At 45.5% G+C, this 20,337-nt stretch overlaps 2 protein-coding genes across 3 annotated transcripts in view; both read right to left on the bottom strand.

The window, feature by feature from the left end:
• Nucleotides 1–20,337, bottom strand: part of LOC141058332 (serine/threonine-protein kinase MARK2-like) — a 170,808-nt gene that overhangs the window by 50,970 nt on the left and 99,501 nt on the right. The gene's annotated exons all lie outside the window — the stretch shown is intronic.
• LOC141058329 (uncharacterized) lies at nt 10,400–13,508 on the bottom strand. 2 transcript variants are annotated; one of them, XM_073554549.1, is made up of 3 exons: nt 13,281–13,508; nt 12,543–12,702; nt 10,400–12,431 (listed from the first exon to the last, which is right to left on the bottom strand). In XM_073554549.1, exon 3 carries the CDS (start codon nt 11,974–11,976, stop codon nt 10,462–10,464), a length of 1,515 nt encoding a protein of 504 aa, XP_073410650.1. In that variant the 5' UTR covers nt 11,977–12,431; nt 12,543–12,702; nt 13,281–13,508; the 3' UTR covers nt 10,400–10,461. The 2 variants fall into 2 exon arrangements, with proteins under 2 accessions (XP_073410650.1, XP_073410651.1); XM_073554550.1 differs by having other exon boundaries at nt 10,620–12,431.

Below are 20,337 nucleotides of genomic sequence, written 5' to 3'. Positions count from 1 at the left end.
CTCTAGAATCACTGCGTTGAGAAACACGTGATGGTGTCTCCGCAGTGTCGGATGTTGATCTCCATGAGGTCATTCATCCTTCTCTTTTCATGGTCTGTTACTAGGCATTGCTCCCACTAGCCAGTTTCCTACTCCACACTGATGAGGGGCAACACCCCGAAACAGCTGTCTGTGGATGGATACCATGTTTTGGCATAGGTGGTTTCCTTCATTGGAGACTGCCCTTCCTGTGGTTGTTCCTTCCCGGTGAAAGACCTGGCTAGTTACTGCCTGCGTTGAGAAACATGTGATGGTGCCTCCGCGGCTTATATATTTGCATGTTCTGCCTGAACAGTCACAGTGCAGAGAGCCGGAAGACAGTGGAGCTGAGGAGTCTGGAGCAGAGCAGCGGCCAGCGAGGAGAGGTATTTCATTTTTTTAATTTTAAATGTTTAAAGCATTATATGGGGACCATTATATATGGAGCATCATATGGGTCCCATTATATGTGGAGCATTATATGGGGATCATATACTGGAGCATCTTACTGTATATGGAGCCCATCATACATGTGCTTCTCACAAAATTAGAACTTCATCAAAAAGTTAATTTATTTCAGTTCTTCAAAACAAAAAGTGAAACTCATATATCATATAGAGTAATTACAAACAGAGTGATCTATTTCACGCGTTTATGTCTGTTAATATTGATGATTATGGCTTATAGCCAATGAAAACCCAAAAGTCATTATCTCAGTAAATTAGATTAACAAAAACACCTACAAAGTCTTCCTAAGTGTTTAAAAAGTTCACTTAGTCTGTTTTAGTAGCTCCACAATCATGGGGAAGACTGCTGATTTTGACAGATGTCCAGAAGGCAGTCATTGACACACTCCACAAGGAGGGTAATCCACAAAAGGTCATTGCTAAAGAAGCTGCATGTTCACAGAGTGCTGTATCCAAGCATATTGATGGAAAGTTGAGTGGAAGGAAAAAGTGTGGTACAAAAAGGTGCACAAGCAACTGGGATAACCACAGCCTTGAAAGGATTGTTAAGAAAAGGCCATTCAAAAATTTGGGGGAGATTCACAAGGAGTGGACTCCTGCTGGAGTTATTGCTTCAAGAGCCACCACACAAAGACGTATCCAGGGCATGGGCTACAAGTGTCGCATTCCTTGTGTCAAGCCACTAATGATCAATAGACAATGCCAGAAGCGTCTTACCTGGGCCAAGGAGAAAAAGAACTGGACTGTTGTCAGTGGTCCAAGGTGTTGTTTTCAGATGAAAGTAAATTTTGTATTTCATTTAGAATTCAGGGTCCCAGAGTCTGGAGGAATAGTGGACAGGCCACAATCCAAGCTGCTTGAGGTCTAGTGTGAAGTTTCCACAACCAGTGATGATTTGGGGAGCCATGTCATCTGCTGGTGTAGGTCCACTGTGTTTTATCAAGACCAAAGTCAGCACAGCCGTCTACCAGGAAATTTTTGAACACTTCATGCTTCCCTTTGCCGACAAGCTTTTTGGAAATGGAAATTTCATTCTCCAGCAGGACTTGGCACCTGTCCACACTGCCAAAAGTACCAATACCTGGTTTACAAACAACAGTATCACTGTGCTTGATTGGCCAGCAAACTCGCTTGACCTTAACCCCATAGAGAATCTATGGGGTATTGTCAAAAGGAAGATGAGAGACACCAGACCCAACAAAGCAGACGAGCTGAAGGCTGCTACCAAAGCAACCTGGGCTTCCATAACACCTCAGCAGTGCCACAGGGTGATCGCCTCCATGCCACGCCGCATTGATGCAGTAACTGATGCAAAAGGAGAAAAGGAGCCCCGACCAAGTATTGAGTGCATTTACTGAACATACATTTCACTAGGCCAACTTTTCAGATTTTAAAATTATTTTTCAAGCAGGTGTTATAAAGTATTCTAATTTACTGAGATAATAACTTTTTGGTTTTCATTGGCTGTAAGCCATAATCATCAACATTAACAGAAATAAACACGTGAAATAGATCACTCTGTTTGTAATGACTCTATATATGAGTTTCACTGTTTGCATTGAAGAACTGGAATAAATTTATGTTTTGATGATATTCTAATTTTGTGAGAAGTGTATATGGAGCATCATAAAGGGCTCATCATATACTGTATGGAGCAATATATGGGGCTCATTATGTATGGAACAATATATGGGGCCCATTATCCATGTAGCCTTATATAGGGCTAATTATACAGGTCTTGCAAAAATTAAGAGACCATCACATCAAATCCCTGTCATGGGAAGACCATTCTCCAGACCTGAACCCCATTGAAAACCTCTGGAATGCAATCAAGAGGAAGATGGATAGTCACAAGCCATCAAACAAAGAAGAACTGCATAAATTTTTGCACCAGAAGCAGTGTGAAAGATTGGTGGCAAGCATGACAAGACGCATGAAAGCTGTTTTTAAAAATCATGGTTATTCCACAAAATATTGATTTCTGAAGTCTTCCTGAGTTAAAACATTAGTATTGTTGTTTCTAAATGATTATGAACTTGTTTTCTTTTAATTATTTGAAATCTGAAAGCACTGTTTATTTTTTTTATTTTTTTTTTTTATTTTGACCATTTCTCCTTTTCAGAAAAAAAACAACAAAATTTATTGCTTGGAAATTCTGAGACATGTTGTCAGAAGTTTATAGACTAAAATAACAATTTAGGGTATGTGCACACGCTGCGGACCCGCAGCGGATTTGGCCCTGTGGGTCCGCAGCAGATTCTGCTGCATTGTACAGTACCTTTATTTCCTATGGGAAAAAAAAAAACGCAGTGCACATGCTGCGGATTTTTCCGCGCGGATTTGCTGCGGGTTACAATCCGCAGCATGTCAATTCTTTGTGCAGTTTCCGCTGCGGTTTCACACCTTATCATTATGAGGTGTGAAACCGCAGGGCAAAACCGCAGGCTAATCCGCAGATAAACCGTAGGACTTTTGTCCTGCGGATTTACCTGTGGATTTTCCAATAAAATCCGCACAACCTAAAAACGTGGGCACATAGACTTACATTTTACTCAAAAATATACCCATAAAGAGAAAAATCAGAGAAAATGAACATTTGAAAGTGGTCTCTTAATTTTTGCCAGAGCTGTATATAGGAGCATTATATTGTATCCATAATACTGTGTGGAGCATTATATGTGGTTAATTACCGTATTTTTCGCTTTGTAAGACGCACTTTTTTTCCCCCAAACTTGGGGGGAAAATGGGGGGTGCGTCTTACAAAGTGGACATGCCTTACCGGGTGTAGGCCACAGGGGTGTCCGGGTGTCTGGCGGTGCTGTGGGTGTCTCCGGGTGCCCAGCCGCGTCTCCAGGTGTACAGTGGTGTCTCCGGTGCCCAGCCCGGGGCTCTGCCGACATTTTGCGACAGGCCAGAGCCCCTGGGCTCTCTCTCTGTTTCCTCTGTGTGATTGACTCCGGCAATATGGCGGCCGCCACTGGGGCGGCGCATGCGCTGATGGTGATCTCGGGACTGAGATCTCGAGAGATGAGATCTCAGCGCTGAAATCTCATCTCTTGAGATCTCAGTCCCGAGATCACCATGAGCGCAAGCGCTGCCCCCGGCGGCCGCCGCCATATTGCTGGAGTCAATCACACAGAGGGAACCAAGAGAGAGCCCCGGGGCTCTGGCCTGACGCAAAATGTCGGCAGAGCCTCGGGCTGGGCACCGGAGACACGGCTGGGCACCCGGAGACACCCACAGCACTGCCGGACACTCGGAGACACCCCTGCAGCCTACACCCGGTAAATGTCGGCAGAGCCCCGTGCTGGGCACCTGGAGACACCGCTGGGCACCGGAGACACCCACAGCACCGGCCGGCATTGCCGGGCACCCGGAAGCAGCACAAGCCCCCCAGGTAGCAGCACAAGCCCCTAGGCAGCAGCACAAGCCCCCCTGGTAGCAGCACAAGCCCCCCTGGCATCAGCACAAGAACCCCTGGCAGCGCACTGCACATCGGAGCACCCTCTCATCCCTTCCTGCTGCCTGCAGTTTCACCCCACTCCTGCTTCCTCCAGCAGCGACCCTGGGACCCCGCTTCACCACAGCCACCACCCCCGGTAAGCAATAACACGCATGGATTATAAGAAGCACCACCATTTTATTAAAAAAATATTTTTTTCTCCTCAAAATTTGGGGTGCGTCTTATAATCCGGAGTGTCTTATAAAGCGAAAAATATGGTATATAGTATGGAGCAATATATGGGGCTCATTATTCTGTACTGGACAATACAGTGGGGGGAAAAAAAGTATTTAGTCAGCCACCAGTTGTGCAAGTTGTTCCACTTAAAAAGATGAGAGAGGCCTGTAACTGACATCATAATCCACAACTATGAGAGTCAAAATGAGAAAACAAATCCAGAAGATCACGTTGTCTGATTTGGCAAGATTTATTTTGAAAATTATGGTGGAAAATAAGTATTTGGTCATTATCAAAAGTTCATCTCAGTATTTTGTTATATATCCTTTGTTGGTAAAGACAGGTCAAATGTTTTCTGTAAGACTTCACAAGGTTGGCACACACTGTTACAGGTGGTATGTTGGCCCATTTCTTCATGCAGATCTCCTCTAGAGCAGTGATGTTTTGGGCCTGTCACTGGGCAACACGGATTTTCAAATCCCTCCAAAGGTTTTCTATGGGGTTGAGATCTGGAGACTGGCTAAGCCACTCCAGGACCTTCATATACTTCTTACGAAGCCACTCCTTCGTTGCCCTGGCGGTGTGCTTGGGATCATTATCATGCTGAAAGACCCATCCACGTTTGATCTTCAATGCCCTTGCTGATGGAAGGAGGTTTGCACTCAAAATCTCACGATACATGGCCCCATTCATTCTTTCATGTACCCGGATCAGTCGTCCTGGCCCCTTTGCAGAGAAACAGCATCAAAGCATGATGTTGTCACCCCCATGCTTCACAGTAGGTATGGTGTTCTTTGGATGTAACTCAGCATTCTATCTCCTCCAATTCCAAAGAGTTTTGTTTCTACTAAACAGTTCTACTTTGGTTTTATCAGACCATATGACGTTTTCCCAATACTGTTCTGGATAATCCAAATTCTCTAGCAAACTTCAGATGGGCCCGGACGTGTACTGGCTTAAGCAAGGGGACAAATCTGGCACTGCAAGATCTGAGTCACTAGCGGCGTAGTGTGTTATGATTGAGTCACCGTAGGAGGCAAAAACAGAAATGCTAGCTAAGTCCAGAAAACCAGAGAAGTTGGCAGCTATCGGATTGCAGACCCCTGAACTTATCAACACAACTAGCAGTAGCCGTGGGGGGTTCCTACGATGCCCTAGACCCCTCGATCACAGTCGGAGAAATAAATAGGTCTAAAGAAAGAAAGGGGAAATCTAAACTGTCCCAGAGCAGACCCCAAAGCAATAGGCAGCCCCCCACAAATAATGGCGGTGAAGCAAGATGAAAACACAAACACAGACAGAAAGATAGGCTGAGCAAAGACGGGGCCCAAACTATCTATATAGAAAAGGACAGGAAGGCTGCTGTCTGCAATCAGTGAAAAACCCTATGAAAATAAGAGCCAACAGGCTGACAGTGAAAAAGGCCCTGAAGACGCTAGGCTTCAAAAAGCTATGTCAGTACTCAGGCATATACTGAAGACAGAGCTATAGGCACAAGGGAATCAGCTCACCCCAGCAGGGAATGGCAGAATCCAGAAAAGCAAGGAAAACAAAAACTAAACACAAATGCAACAGGCAAAGCAAAAAACTTAGCTTTAGGAGAGCAGGAATCAGACTGGTGTCCTAGAACTCCACAGAGAAATCACCCGCAGGGGAGAATGGGCGAGGCAGCCTTATATCCAGTCTGTGACTCCACTCAGCCAGTCATCATCATTAGTCTCAGGTGTCTGATAATCAGGCTCACTACCTTTCCTTACCAGAAGAGGGAGTTCCCCGGGCCTCAGTGATGAAGGGGAAAATGAACTCACAACAGTAGTGTGTTAATGATGGTAGCCTTTGTTGTTGTGGTTCCAGCTATATGCAGGTCATTCAATAGACCCCCCTTGTGGTTCTGGGATTTTTGCTCACCGTTCTTGTGATCATTTTGACCCCATGGGGTGAGATCTTGCGTGGAACCCCAGATTGAGGGAGATTATCAGTGGTCTTGTATGTCTTCCATTTTCTTATTATTGCTCCCACAGTTGATTTCATCACACCAAGCTGCTTGCCTATTGCAGATTCAGTCTTCCCAGCCTGGTGCAGGGCTCCAATTTTGTTTCTGGTGTCCTTTGACAGCTCTTTAGTCTTCACCATAGTGGAGTTTGGAGTGTGACTGTTTGAGGTTGTGGACAGGTGTCTTTTATACGGATACCAAATTCAAACAGGTGCCATTACTACAGGTAATGAGTGGAGGACAGAGGAGCCTCTCAAAGAAGAAGTTACAGGTCTGTGAGAGCCAGAAATCTTGCATGTTTTTAGGTGACCAAATACTTATTTTCCGCCATAATTTGAAAAATAAATCTTGCCAAATCAGACAAGGTGATTTTCTGGATTTGTCTTCTCATTTTGACGCTCATAGTTGTGATCTACCTGTTGTGGTGTAGTGACCACTGTGTCCGCTAGGGGGCACTGTGTGGATGTCCCAGGAGAGAGGATGAGTGGCAGAATGCTGAATGACCGTTATGTATCTCAAGCTGGGTGGCCTTGGGATGGAGACTTGTGTGTGTGTGTTGATCAGCAGTGATACTGCTGGGGTGCTGTTTCAATGTGTATGGTAAGTCTCCAGGTAACTGGTGAGACGGGTGAGACCAGTTACCTACAAACCCACCCAGGGGGTGTGTTTAAGAAAGCTATTATAAAGTGTGTATGAGTGGTTGAAGGACCTGTGATGAGGTCATAGCCATGTGACCCAGTGGGCGTGGCTACAGACCATATAAGGTGGCCAGGGTAGGTCACATAGAGTGAATGCAGGGACCTGGTTGGTCCGTTTTGGAAGGTCCCATCTGAGAGAGATGGGGCTGTCTTCCTGACAGCAAGTGAACGCTGTGTTAATGGCTGCACGTGCCTGATAGTTCCCTGGAAGGAATGGATGTCTGCAGCGTGGTGAAGCAGCCATGAGGTAAACCCAGAGAGGGGATATAACTGTGAGGCTAAGAGAGCCTGTGTGCTGGACATGGCACAATCTGTGTGACCACAGGGATAACAGAGTGAAGCTCTGTCATGGACGCTATGCTGTTTTCTATTGCTTTGATGGTTTTGATGCATGAATAAACCGCATGGACTGTTATTATTTTATGGAAAATCCTTGCCGGATGTGGTTATTTGGGCTGCCAAGCGAGTATCCCCTACCCGAATGACAGCGCTACCTTACAATTGGTGGAGAATGCGGGCAGTGTTGCAGCCTTGTTGCTAGGAGCAACGGAAGAAGACTGCAAAATTCGGTTGCTAAGGTCAACGGTTTCCAAAGCACATGATGCAGTGCTGGCAACGCTGAGCCAGGAGGGCTGACGGTTGTGAAAGCCGTGTGATATACTGACAGCAGGTTGTGACGACTCCTGGAGTGGACCCTCTGGGTCGTGGCACCACCCCTCCCAGGGCGAGCTGACCTAGTGAAGACCACCCCCTATACAGGGAGTGTCAGGGGCAAGCCCCTGGGGGGGAGGTACCACGACTGCTGGCACCAGGCGGCCGGCTCACAGGAGACACGAGTGAGGCTACTTTCACACTAGCGTTTTTTTGCGCTGCGTTTGGAGCGCACATGAAACACATGTCAAAAGCGCACGCAAACGCTGGTAAACGCTGTGTTATTTTGTAGCTTTATTGTGCGCATTAGAACAAAAAATCACAGCGCTTTTCATGCGTTTGCATTTTTTATGCGCAATAAACTGGAGAAAAAATCCTTGAAAAAGTCTTGCAACACACTCCACCAATGGGACAGCAGTGGGCGTGTCTATGGAAATTCTTTATATAGACCCTGTTTACACCTGAATTCTTCACATTTGCTTGAATTTGACTTGAGAAACATGGATCTGCGCTGGAAGAGCTTTTACTTTGACTTGGATCTGGACATGAGGACGGCTCAGGCTTATGCCGTTGCTTGCCATGAACAGAGGGAGAGAGAGAGGCAGCGAAGACGGCAGCAGCGGCGTATGTGGATACATCCCATTATAGAACTCCGGGAGAGCCGTGGAGCGTACCACACCCTCTACAGCGAGCTCCAGGCAAACCCGGAGAAATTTACGGATTATACCCGGATGACCCAAGAAACCTTTCACTATTTGCTTAGTCGGGTAAAAGTAAAAGAAGTCATCCGGAGACAGGACACGCATCTCCGGCGTGCGATTACTCCTGAGGAACGACTCCTGGTCACATTAAGGTACGTAGTTTTGCTAAACCAATGTCTGCTGAATTTTCTTGCTTGTGACATGTACTCTTCCAAATCTGGCAGAATTACAGTTCTGCCATGTCGGTAACTACAAGCTGCGTTAATTTTTGGATGGCATGTATTGAAACAAAGGCTGCAGATTTTTTTTTTTTAATGTAATGTGTGTAAAAAAAATTACATAAACACAAATATTAATTTTTGTTGTTTTCTTTGTGTCACAGATTCCTGGCTACTGGAGAGACCCTCTCGTCACTGCACTTCCAGTACCGGATTGGAATCTCCACGTTGTCTGGAATTGTAGCGGACACCTGCTGTGCTCTCTGGAACATTCTTTGTCCCGAATTCATGCCCATTCCAACCGCAGAAAAGTGGTTGGACATCGCTGAAAGATTCTGGACTGTCTGCAATTTCCCTAACTGTTTGGGAGTGGTGGATGGGAAACACATCAGGATTATCAAGCCCAAAAGAACTGGCTCTGAGTTCTTTAACTACAAAAAGTACTTTTCTACTGTACTGATGGCCATTGCGGATGTAGACTGTACGTTTATTGCAGTGGACATTGGGGCATTTGGCCGTGGTAATGACTCCCAGGCTTTTAAGACATCGGACATGGGCAGGAGGTTGTATGGCAACAACTTCAATTTCCCCATGCCACGGCCTCTTCCCAACACCGAAGATCCGCTACAGCCATTTGTAATGGTTGGTGATGAAGCGTTCCAGATGTGCCAACACCTCCTCAAACCCTACTCCAGCCGGGACTTGGACCTACAAAAAAGAATTTTCAATTACAGGCTGACCAGGGCCAGGAGAACAGTAGAGTGTGCCTTCGGTATACTTGTATCTAGATGGCGCATTCTTGGCCCAGCTATTAATCTGAAACTGGAAACAGTGGATGAGGTGGTGAAGGCCTGTGTTGTTCTACATAACTTTGTACTTTCTCGAGAGCACCCGAACTTAGATCTTGATGATGTGGATCCTAATCCATTGCCTGAATTTACACAGCACCCTCTCAGGTCATCTGTTGAAGTTGGCCAAATGAGGGACCAATTTGCGGCATACTTCAATTCAGATGTAGGACGGGTGGAATGGCAAGAGCAAATAGTTTAAAAAATTTGTCTTGCATGTTGTTCGTATGTTAATAAAAAAAACCCGTTTTGATACCTGTACTGAGTGCATTCTCTGTTTTTACACTCCCAATACCATTACCAAGTAGCCAGGTGTATCAGTGAATTTATGATGCTGTGTTTTGTGCATCATGAATTCACTAATACTCCTGAGTTGGTGACTATATAGATTATGTGGTTATTTACAAGGTATATCTATAGTTCCTTGCATTTTTTAAATGAGAACAATAGATATACCTTGCACTCAACACCATCCTCTATAGCAAGGGTTTTAAAAATTTACTCCTAATGTCAACCAACATATCATGTTAAAAATTTTTTTTAACTCCAATGTAATTACTAAAAACATGTTATGTTGGTTTGGTTTGAACACTGTAGTTAGGGAAACCAACTCTATTCAGTTTGCAATGCACCAGATATCTCGATTACCGACGTTTCTTGTGTCAGTCTTGGAGATATGTTTTGTCAACGAAACCAATCTTCATCTTCACCAACTCCACAAGGTTCAACAACAGATCATGTTGTAATGAAATCCATAGCTTCAGTTGCTAAAAATTTTTCAAACAGAGGATTCCATACAACATGATCTTTTGTTGGACCTTGAGGACTGGAGTTGGGGAACCCTGCTGGATGCACTCTGTGCAATATTCCTAGAATGTAGAAACTGTTCTGGAAAAGGAAAGTCATGTAGATTATACCTATATGACTTGTCTTTTCCACAGCAGTCTCTACATTCTAGTAATATTGAACACACTAGATCCAGCAGGGTTCCCCAACTCCACTCCACAAGGTCCACCAACAGATCATGTTGTAATGAAATCCATAGCTCAGTTGCTAAAAATTTTTCAAACAGAGGATTCCACACAACATGATCTTTTGTTGGACCTTGAGGACTGGAGTTGGGGAACCCTGCTGGATGCACTATGTGCAATATTCCTAGAATGTAGAGACTGTTCTGGAAAAGCAAAGTCATGTAGATTTGGTTTGTTGACAACACATAACTCCAAGACTGACACAAGAAACAAGTCTCACACAAGAAACAGTAATGGAGATATGTTTTTGCAAAAACCCTAAGTGTATGGTGCAGTGTGTGTAGTCGGCGATAGACACAGTAAACCAATACCAAATTTTTGAAAGCACAAGTGCACATTTATTTTGAAACCAAAAATAAACAAGAAAAATTTTATTATGAATGACGTTTGGGGGAAGATTGGGAGACTTTGGGTGTGTGGAGAGACGAGGAACGACTGGAGATGGAAGAAGGGGTTCTATGAAAAGGGGCAACAAAAGTACTCGGGGAAGGGAGCTCTGGAATGGACACTGAGGCAGGTTGAGACACATTAGGAGGAGATGGTGGATGGACAAACAAAGTTTTTTTTTCTTCTTTTTTGGCACAGGCATATCCTGCCCCGACCTACTTGCAGCCTGTGACCGCCTTTCTTTTGTAGACCGCCTGGTGACTGTGGACTGTGGCGTTGCCCTGTAAAATAGGGAATGCGGATCACCCCTTTGCTGCTCTGTGGTGGCGGTGCTGCTTAAAGTGGGAGTGGCGGTGCTCCTAGAAGGGGAGCATGTTGGGTCGGTGCTACGTGAAGGAGGCTGCGTATCAGGTATCTCAGCCAAAGTTCTTGGGGGACTATGAGGAGGAGAATTGGTGGCGGTGCTCTGAAGATGAAGCGAGTGCTGGCGGTGCTCCTTTGCTGAGGAGTGCTGGCGGTGCTCCTTTGCTGAGGAGTGCTGGCGGTGCTCCTTTGATGAGGAGTGCTGGCGGTGCTCCTTTGATGAGGAGTGCTGGCGGTGCTCCTTTGATGAGGAGTGCTGGCGGTGCTCCTTTGATGAGGAGTGCTGGCGGTGCTCCTTTGATGAGGAGTGCTGGCGGTGCTCCTTTGATGAGGAGTGCTGGCGGTGCTCCTTTGATGAGGAGTGCTGGCGGTGCTCCTTTGATGAGGAGTGCTGGCGGTGCTCCTTTGATGAGGAGTGCTGGCGGTGCTCCTTTGATGAGGAGTGCTGGCGGTGCTCCTTTGATGAGGAGTGCTGGCGGTGCTCCTTTGATGAGGAGTGCTGGCGGTGCTCCTTTGATGAGGAGTGCTGGCGGTGCGCTGTTGCTGAGGAGTGCTGGCGGTGCTCCTTTGCTGTTGACTGCTGGTGTAGGTGGCCCAAGCAGGTTCTGTGGTGGTTTGGCTCCAAGCTGGTGGTGCTCCATACAGGAGCAGCGCTTGCCTTAGTGGTGGTGGTGGAGGAGTGTCCAGCAGCACTCAGACTTGAGGTGGTGTAGTGATGTCCGGCTTTGCTGGGAATGCAGGTGGCCGTGCAGTGGCATGCAGCAGAAGTCGGTAGTGTGGTTAAGCGAGTCAGCGGTGGAACTGTTGGAAATGACACCACTGACTGCTGAACATACCGATTCTGCTGCATAGCCTGCAAGTAAGCAGTGTTGCAGGCCTGTAACACACTCAGCTGTTGCTCAGGACTAAGGTGTTCCACCATGCCCTGTTCAATTTTACTGAAAAAATGGTGCACTGGTCTGTTGAGGTCGGCCTCCAGACGGTCAAGGCGCTGGTCGACAAGAGTGGAAGCGGTGTTCCATGTGGTTAAAACCACGTGCCATGTGGTTAAAACCACGCTCCATCAGGGAAAAACCGCTTTCCGTTCTGGCGGCCAGCACCTTGAGGCTGGCCTTAAAGGCCTCGCTCAAGTGCATGAACTCGGGCATGACATTCCTGTCCAAGGCCCTCTGCCGCTGGCGGGTAGTGCCCGCATAACCAGTGACAAAGACCTGGGACAGGGGAACACCTGATGGACCAGCTTCCTGGTCACCAGTTGTCTGTGTTGCTGACCTGCAAGATGCTTCCTGGCTGTCGGATGGCTGGGACGGGTCCGAGGTCGATCGATGAAGAACCGCTCCCGGGACAGGGTCAGGTTGCAGGGTGCTGCTCCAAGTGCTGTGGAAAGAAAGGGAAAACATTAGTATCATGCATTTACAAGAAGCATCACCTGTGGAATAGAAAAGCACATATTAAGAACAAACGAAAAAAAAACAAAAAAAAACTTACGCTCTGCTGGCAAGGACCGGTCTCAGGAAAGCCAACTCGCGATGGTAGTGGTACTTTCTTCTGCGCCTTGCCGCAGAACCACTCCGAACCTGTCCCTCAGCACGAACATCAGTGTTGAAGTGGTCCTTCATCGAGCGCCAACGTGTGTGGATTTTTTGCACTGTTGGTAAAAAAAAAATAAAAATTAAAAATGCATTACTTTAACGTCATTCTCACCACACACACCTGATTGAACTTTGAAAACAGTCACTGCTGCAGCACCAATAAAATTCTAGACACAACTGTTCAGACGGAGGACACTGTTATGTTTCCTGCTACAATATATGTATCAGCGAAAACAACAGTATCATCAGGAACAAGAGTGAAAACAGGATCAAGACAGCAGTTGAAAAATCAATCACAGTTCTCAACAAGGCATTGGTGCTTTTCATGCAAGAATATATCTTGCCAAAAAACACCACCACTGTCAGGTCCACAAAACAATGCAGCAGTAGAAGACACAAATCAATCACAGTTCTCAACAAGGCATTGGTGTGTTTAATGCAAGAATCTATCTTGCAAAAAAACACATCAGCACCATCAGGTGCAAAAAACAATGCAGCAGTTCAAGACACAATTCAATCACAGTTTTCCACCAGGCATTGGTGTGTTTAATGCAAGAATATATCCTGCAAAAAACACATCAGCACCATCAGGTCCAAAAATAAATGCTGTATCACAGAGCATCTTTATACTTACTGAATGCCCTTTTTGAAGCTGCAGAGGCGCTGTCCCAGCCATCCATCATCACTGCGGCCACCTCATTCCAGAGCTGCCGGGTCACCACTGTCTTTGTACTGCTGGTCACAGCTATCTCACAACGGGATGCGCTCCTCAACGAGGCGGATGAGGTGCTCTTTGTCTATGTAGACTTCTTCGTCATCCCGCTGTGGAACCTAGAAAAAAAATATAGAATGTTTAGAAGTTTGGAAAGGATACCAAAAGAAACAGAAAAGAAGCAAGAGAAAGAAAGACAGAAACAAAATATATATATATATATATATATATATATATATATATATATATATACACACATATACATACACACAATATAATATATATACAGTGGGGAAAAAAAGTATTTAGTCAGTCAGCAATAGTGCAAGTTCCACCACTTAAAAAGATGAGAGGCGTCTGTAATTTACATCATAGGTAGACCTCAACTATGGGAGACAAACTGAGAAAAAAAAATCCAGAAAATCACATTGTCTGTTTTTTTTTCATTTTATTTGCATATTATGGTGGAAAATAAGTATTTGGTCAGAAACAAAATTTCATCTCAATACTTTGTGATATATCCTTTGTTGGCAATGACAGCGGTCAAACGTTTTCTGTAAGTCTTCACAAGGTTGCCACACACTGTTGTTGGTATGTTGGCCCATTCCTCCATGCAGATCTCCTCTAGAGCAGTGATGTTTTTGGCTTTTCGCTTGGCAACACGGACTTTCAACTCCCTCCAAAGGTTTTCTATAGGGTTGAGATCTGGAGACTGGCTAGGCCACTCCAGGACCTTGAAATGCTTCTTACGAAGCCACTCCTTCATTGCCCTGGCGGTGTGCTTTGGATCATTGTCATGTTGAAAGACCCAGCCACGTTTCATCTTCAATGCCCTTGCTGATGGAAGGAGGTTTGCACTCAAAATCTCACGATACATGGCCCCATTCATTCTTTCATGTACCCGGATCAGTCGTCCTGGCCCCTTTGCAGAGAAACAGCCCCAAAGCATGATGTTTCCACCACCATGCTTTACAGTAGGTATGGTGTTTGATGGATGCAACTCAGTATTCTTTTTCCTCCAAACACGACAAGTTGTGTTTCTACCAAACAGTTCCAGTTTGGTTTCATCAGACCATAGGACATTCTCCCAAAACTCCTCTGGATCATCCAAATGCTCTCTAGCAAACTTCAGATGGGCCCGGACATGTACAGGCTTAAGCAGTGGGACACGTCTGGCACTGCAGGATCTGAGTCCATGGTGGCGTAGTGTGTTACTTATGGTAGGCCTTGTTACATTGGTCCCAGCTCTCTGCAGTTCATTCACTAGGTCCCCCCGCGTGGTTCTGGGATTTTTGCTCACCGTTCTTGTGATCATTCTGACCCCACGGGGTGGGATTTTGCGTGGAGCACCAGATCGAGGGAGATTATCAGTGGTCTTGTATGTCTTCCATTTTCTAATTATTGCTCCCACAGTTGATTTCTTCACTCCAAGCTGGTTGGCTATGGCAGATTCAGTCTTCCCAGCCTGGTGCAGGGCTACAATTTTGTTTCTGGTGTCCTTTGACAGCTCTTTGGTCTTCACCATAGTGGAGTTTGGAGTCAGACTGTTTGAGGGTGTGCACAGGTGTCTTTTTATACTGATAACAAGTTTAAACAGGTGCCATTACTACAGGTAATGAGTGGAGGAAAGAGGAGACTCTTAAAGAAGAAGTTACAGGTCTGTGAGAGCCAGAAATCTTGATTGCTTGTTTCTGACCAAATACTTATTTTCCACCATAATATGCAAATAAAATGAAAAAAAAACAGACAATGTGATTTTCTGGATTTTTTTTTCTCAGTTTGTCTCCCATAGTTGAGGTCTACCTATGATGTAAATTACAGACGCCTCTCATCTTTTTAAGTGGTGGAACTTGCACTATTGCTGACTGACTAAATACTTTTTTTCCCCACTGTATGTATATATATATATATATATATATATATATATATATATATATATACACACACACAAAATATATATATATATATATATATATATATATATATATATATATATATATATATATATATATATATATATACATACACACACACACACACACACACACACACACACATTGCGTTTCCTCGCCACGACTTGACTACGCTGCTCCCGCTCAGAATCCTCAGACTGCTCCCGCTCCGACTGCTCCCGCTCAGACCTCTCCCGCTCTCCGTCTTCACTGCCCGTGTCCGATGTCTGTAAAGAACGAAAAAATTAAATCACATTTCTAGAGGCAGCTATACTTACCAAAAGGCAGCAAGATTCTCACCTCACGTCATCTTGGGCCAGTTCTTGCCGAGATGGCGAATAGACCGATCCGGAAGAAGACATGCTGAAAAGAAAAGAAAAAATACATTAGTACATTATAAAATTGTATAGGACACACAGACATTTTTAAGAATACTCACATTTTGGCTCCTGAAGCTTGAATCCACAGGTAGAAGGCTCTTGTAGAATGCTTGTCTGGTCTCTGCAAGGCTGTATGTAGAGTAATTGTCTGACCCTGAAGACACCTTCTTTTATGTACACTCCTCCAAAACAATGTTGCTTGTTTAGGGGGAGTTGTAGACAAGTGTCTAGACATTGTTTACTCAAATCGCGTGCACGCACAAGGTGCTGACATGCGCGGTGCCAAGCGCTCGTCAGCGACCACATAGACTGTAATGCTATTTTTAACGCGTGATTTTTTTTAACGATGCCGCCGGAAAAAAATGCAACATGTAGCATACGGCGCGTCTGGGCGCACACCTGTAAAATGCGCAGCGCACGCTAAATGCTGAAGAGCGCATACATTCGCAAGACCCTGCGATCACCATATTAAAGATAGGGGGACATTGTGCGTGCACCCAATAGCGCACGATGCGCTGCGCGATCGAACGCTAGTGTGAAACCAGCCTGAGTGAGTGTGTCTGCAGGAACGTGTAAAGCGTGGGCACGGGAACACGTGGTATACAGCGTCCGGGTGTGAGCAAAGCAGGATGCGTGCAAAGGCGCATGGCAGAGCACCGAGTCAGGCCGCAGGTGTGCCAGGAGGTGTAACAGAGTACAGGAGCAGGGTGTGTGCCAGAGGGCACAACTGAGCATAAGACAGAGTACAGGATTGGAATGTGTGCCAGGAAGCACAACTGAGTAAGAGACAGAGTACAGGATCAGAGCGTGTGCCAGGAAGCACAACTGAGTATAAGACAAGGCACAGGGTCCGAGTGTGTGCCAGGAGGCACAACTGAGCATAAGACAGAGCACAGGATTAGTGTGTGTGTCAGGAGGCACAACTGAGTACAAGACAGAGCACAGGATCAGAGTATGTGCCTGGAGGCACAGCTGAGTGTAAGACTGAGCACAGGATCAAAGTATGTGCCAGGAGGCACAACTGAGTATGAGACAGAGCACAGGATCAGAGTATGTGCCAGGAGGCACAGCTGAGAGTAAGACAGAGTACAGGGTCAGAGCGTGTGCCAGGAGGCACAACCGAGTACAAGGCAGAGTGCAGGTTCAGAGCGTGTGCCAAGAGGCACAATAGAGTGCAAGGCAGAGGACCCGAATACAGCGCACAGCCCGGCAGGGACACGGCAGACCAAGCCAGGAAGTACAACAATAATCAGGCACCTCCCCTAGGAAGAGGTAGCCTGATATAGCACATGATTGCTAGGGCTTCCGGGTCAAGTCCTCCAGTACCATAGAGAGGACGGACCTGGAGGCCGAACTGAGAGGAGCCCGCAAGGGCACACATAACGTGGGGGAGACAGGAACCTAGGTACGAGAGGTGCGCGTGCGCACCCGGCTGGACCCCCGGAGCGACCGCGGCTCCGGAAGAGATGACGTCGGGACCAAGGTCCCGCCCCCAGGTGAGCGCGGCGTGACAGTACCCCCCCCCTTACGCCTCCTCTTTCTAAAACTGGAGAGAAACTTAGACAAAATCTGGGGTGCGTGAATATTCTCCCTGGGTTCCTATGACCTTTTCTCGGGGCCAAAACCCTTCCAATCGATCAAGAACATGGTTCTCCCTCTTACCTTCTTCATGGCCAAAATGTCATTCACCTCAAACTCATCCCCCATGCCAACAGGCTGGGGTGTGTGGCCTGGAGATGGATGGAATCTGTTAACCCCTTTCTGCCATTAGACGTACAATCCCGTTCATGTGCCCTGGGACTTAATTCCCAAGGACGGGATAGTACGTCTAATGCGATCAGCGGCGCCCACGTGGTGAGCGCCGCTGATCGCAGCCGGGTGTCAGCTGATTATCACAGCTGACACCCGGCACAATGTGTCAGGGGCGGTCACGGACCGCCCCCGACACGTTAACCCCTTGTAACACGATCGCGGTGTACCGGGGGTTAAAGGGAAGCATCGGCAGGGAGGGGGCTCCCTCCTTGCTTCCCTGAGCCCCCACAGCAGCGCAATGTGCAGCGCTGCTGCGGGGGGGCTCTTTCCCTACAGGCCCCCGGATCCAAGATGGCGACAGGGGCCTTCGGGGGCCTGTAGGGAGCTGACTTCCTCACTGCCTGCAAAGCGCAGGCATGAGGAAGTCTGCAGAACTGCCTGTGACAGATTGCTGATCTGTCACAGTGATCTGTGATGTGACAGATCAGCGATCTGTGACAGGACAGTGATGTCCCACCTGGGACTATGTAATAAAGAAAAAAAAAAAAAAAAAAAAAGTGTAAAAATAATTTAAAAAAAAAAAATCGCTAAATAAATTAGTAAAAAAAAAATAAATTCCCCAATAAATTCATTTTTTGAAAATAAAAAAAAAACAAAAAACAATAAAAGTACACATATTTGGTATCGCCGCGTCCGTAGCAACCCACCCTATAAAACTGTCCCATTAGTTAACCCCTTTAGCGAACCCCTTAAAAAATAAAAATAAAAAACGAAGGAAAAAATAATGATTTATTATCATACCACCGAACAAAAAGTGCAATAACGCGCGATCAAAAAGACGCATATAAATATCCATAGTACCGCTGAAAACGTCATCTTGTCCCGCAAAAAACGAGCTGCCATACAGCATCATCCGCAAAAAAATAAAGTTATAGCTCGCAGAATAAAGCGATGCAAAAATAATTATTTTTTATATAAAATTGTTTTCATTGCAAAAAACCGACAAAACAAAAAAAACGACCTAAGTGAGGTATCGCTGTAACCGTACTGACCTGAAGAATAAAACCGCTTTATCAATTTTACCGCACGCGGAACGGTGTAAACGCACCCCCCAAAAGAAATTCATGAAACGCTGGTTTTTGTTCATTCTGTGTCCCAAAAATCGGAATAAAAAGCGATCAAAAAATGTCACGTGCCCGAAAATGGTACCAATAAAAACGTCAACTTGTCCCGCAAAGAATAAGACCTCACATGACTCGGTGGATCAAAATACGGAAAAATTATAGCTCTCAATATGTGGTGATGCAAAAACTATTTTTACAATAAAAAGCGTCTTTTAGCGTGCGACAGCTGCCAAACATAAAAACCGCCATAAATAGTAAATCAAACCCCCCGTTATCACCCCCTTAGTTAGGGAAAAATAATAAAATTAAAAAAAAGTATTTCCATTTTCCCATTAGGGTTAGGGCTAGGGTTAGGGCTAGGGTTAGGGCTAGGGTTAGGGCTAGGGCTGGAGTTATAATTGGGGGTTTCCACTGTTTGGGCACATCAGGGGCTCTCCAAATGCAACATGGCGTCTGATCTCAATTCCAGCCAATTCTGCGTTGAAAAAGTCAAATGGTGCTCCTTCCCTTCTAAGCTCTGCCATGCGCCCAAACAGTGTTTTACCCCCACATATAGGGTATCAGTATACTCAAGACAAATTGCAAGACAACTTTTGGGGTCCAATTTCTCCTGTTACCCATGGGAAAATAAAAAATTGGGGCAAAAATATCATTTTTGTGGAAAAAAACGATTTTTTTATTTGCACGCCCAGGCGTTATAAACTTCTGTGAAGCACTTGGGGGTTCAAAGTGCTCACCACACATCTAGATAAGTTCCTTGGGGGGTCTAGTTTCCAAAATTGTGTAATTTGTGGGGGGATTCTACTGTTTTGGTACATCAGGGGCTTTCCAAACGCGACATGGTGTCCGATCTCAATTCCAGCCAAAAACGTCAAATGGCGCTGCTTCCCTTCCGAGCTCTGCCATGCGCCCAAATAGTCATTTACACCCACATATGGGGTATCAGTGTACTCAGGACAAATTGCACAATAACTTTTAGGGTCCTGTTACCCTTGGGAAAATAAAAATTGGGGGTGAAAAGATCATTTTGTGGAAAAAATATGATTTTTTAATTGTACCGCTGTACGTTATAAACTTCAGTGAAGCCCTTGTGGGTTCAAAGTTCTCACCACATATCTAGATAAGTTCCTTGGGGGGGGTCTAGTTTCCAAAATAGGGTCACTTGGGGGGGTGTTTCCACTGTTTAGGTACATCAGGGGCTCTCCAAACACGACATGGCGTCCGATCTGAATTCCAGCCAATTTTGCATTGAAAAAGTCAAATGGCGCTCTTTCCCTGCTGAGGTCTGCCATGCGCCGAAACAGTGGTTCCCCCCCCACATATCAGGTATCGGCGTACTCAGGACAAATTGTACAATAACTTTTGCAGTCCAATTTCTCCTGTTACCCTTGGTAAATTAAAAAGAATTGAACCTGAAGTATTTTTTTAGTGAAAAAAAGTTAAATGTTCATTTTTTTTTTTTTTTAAATATTCAAAAAATTCCTGTGACGCACCTAAAGGGTTAATAAACTTCTTGAATGTGGTTTTGAGCACCTTAAGGGGTGCAGTTTTTAGAATGGTGTCACTTTTGGGGATTTTCTATTATATAGACCCCTCAAAGTGGATTCAAATGTGATGTGGTCCGTAAAAATAAAATGGTGTTGCAAAAATGAGAAATCGCTGGTCAACTTTTAACCCTTATAACTTCCTAACAAAAAAAAATTTTGGTTTTAAAATTGTGCTGATGTAAAGTAAACATGTGGGAAATGTTAGTTATCAAGTTTTGTGTGCT

The sequence above is a fragment of the Dendrobates tinctorius genome, unplaced genomic scaffold (assembly GCF_039654945.1).
Source record: "Dendrobates tinctorius isolate UK_male_01 unplaced genomic scaffold, ASM3965494v1 ptg000211l, whole genome shotgun sequence".
NCBI lineage: Eukaryota > Metazoa > Chordata > Amphibia > Anura > Dendrobatidae > Dendrobates > Dendrobates tinctorius.
This window is presented reverse-complemented; position numbering and strand designations above follow the sequence as displayed.

What these genes read in the sequence shown, in the direction of transcription:
- LOC141058329 (XM_073554549.1), bottom strand. Translation starts at nt 11,976, where the DNA reads ATGGTGGAACACCTTAGTCCTGAGCAACAGCTGAGTGTGTTACAGGCC.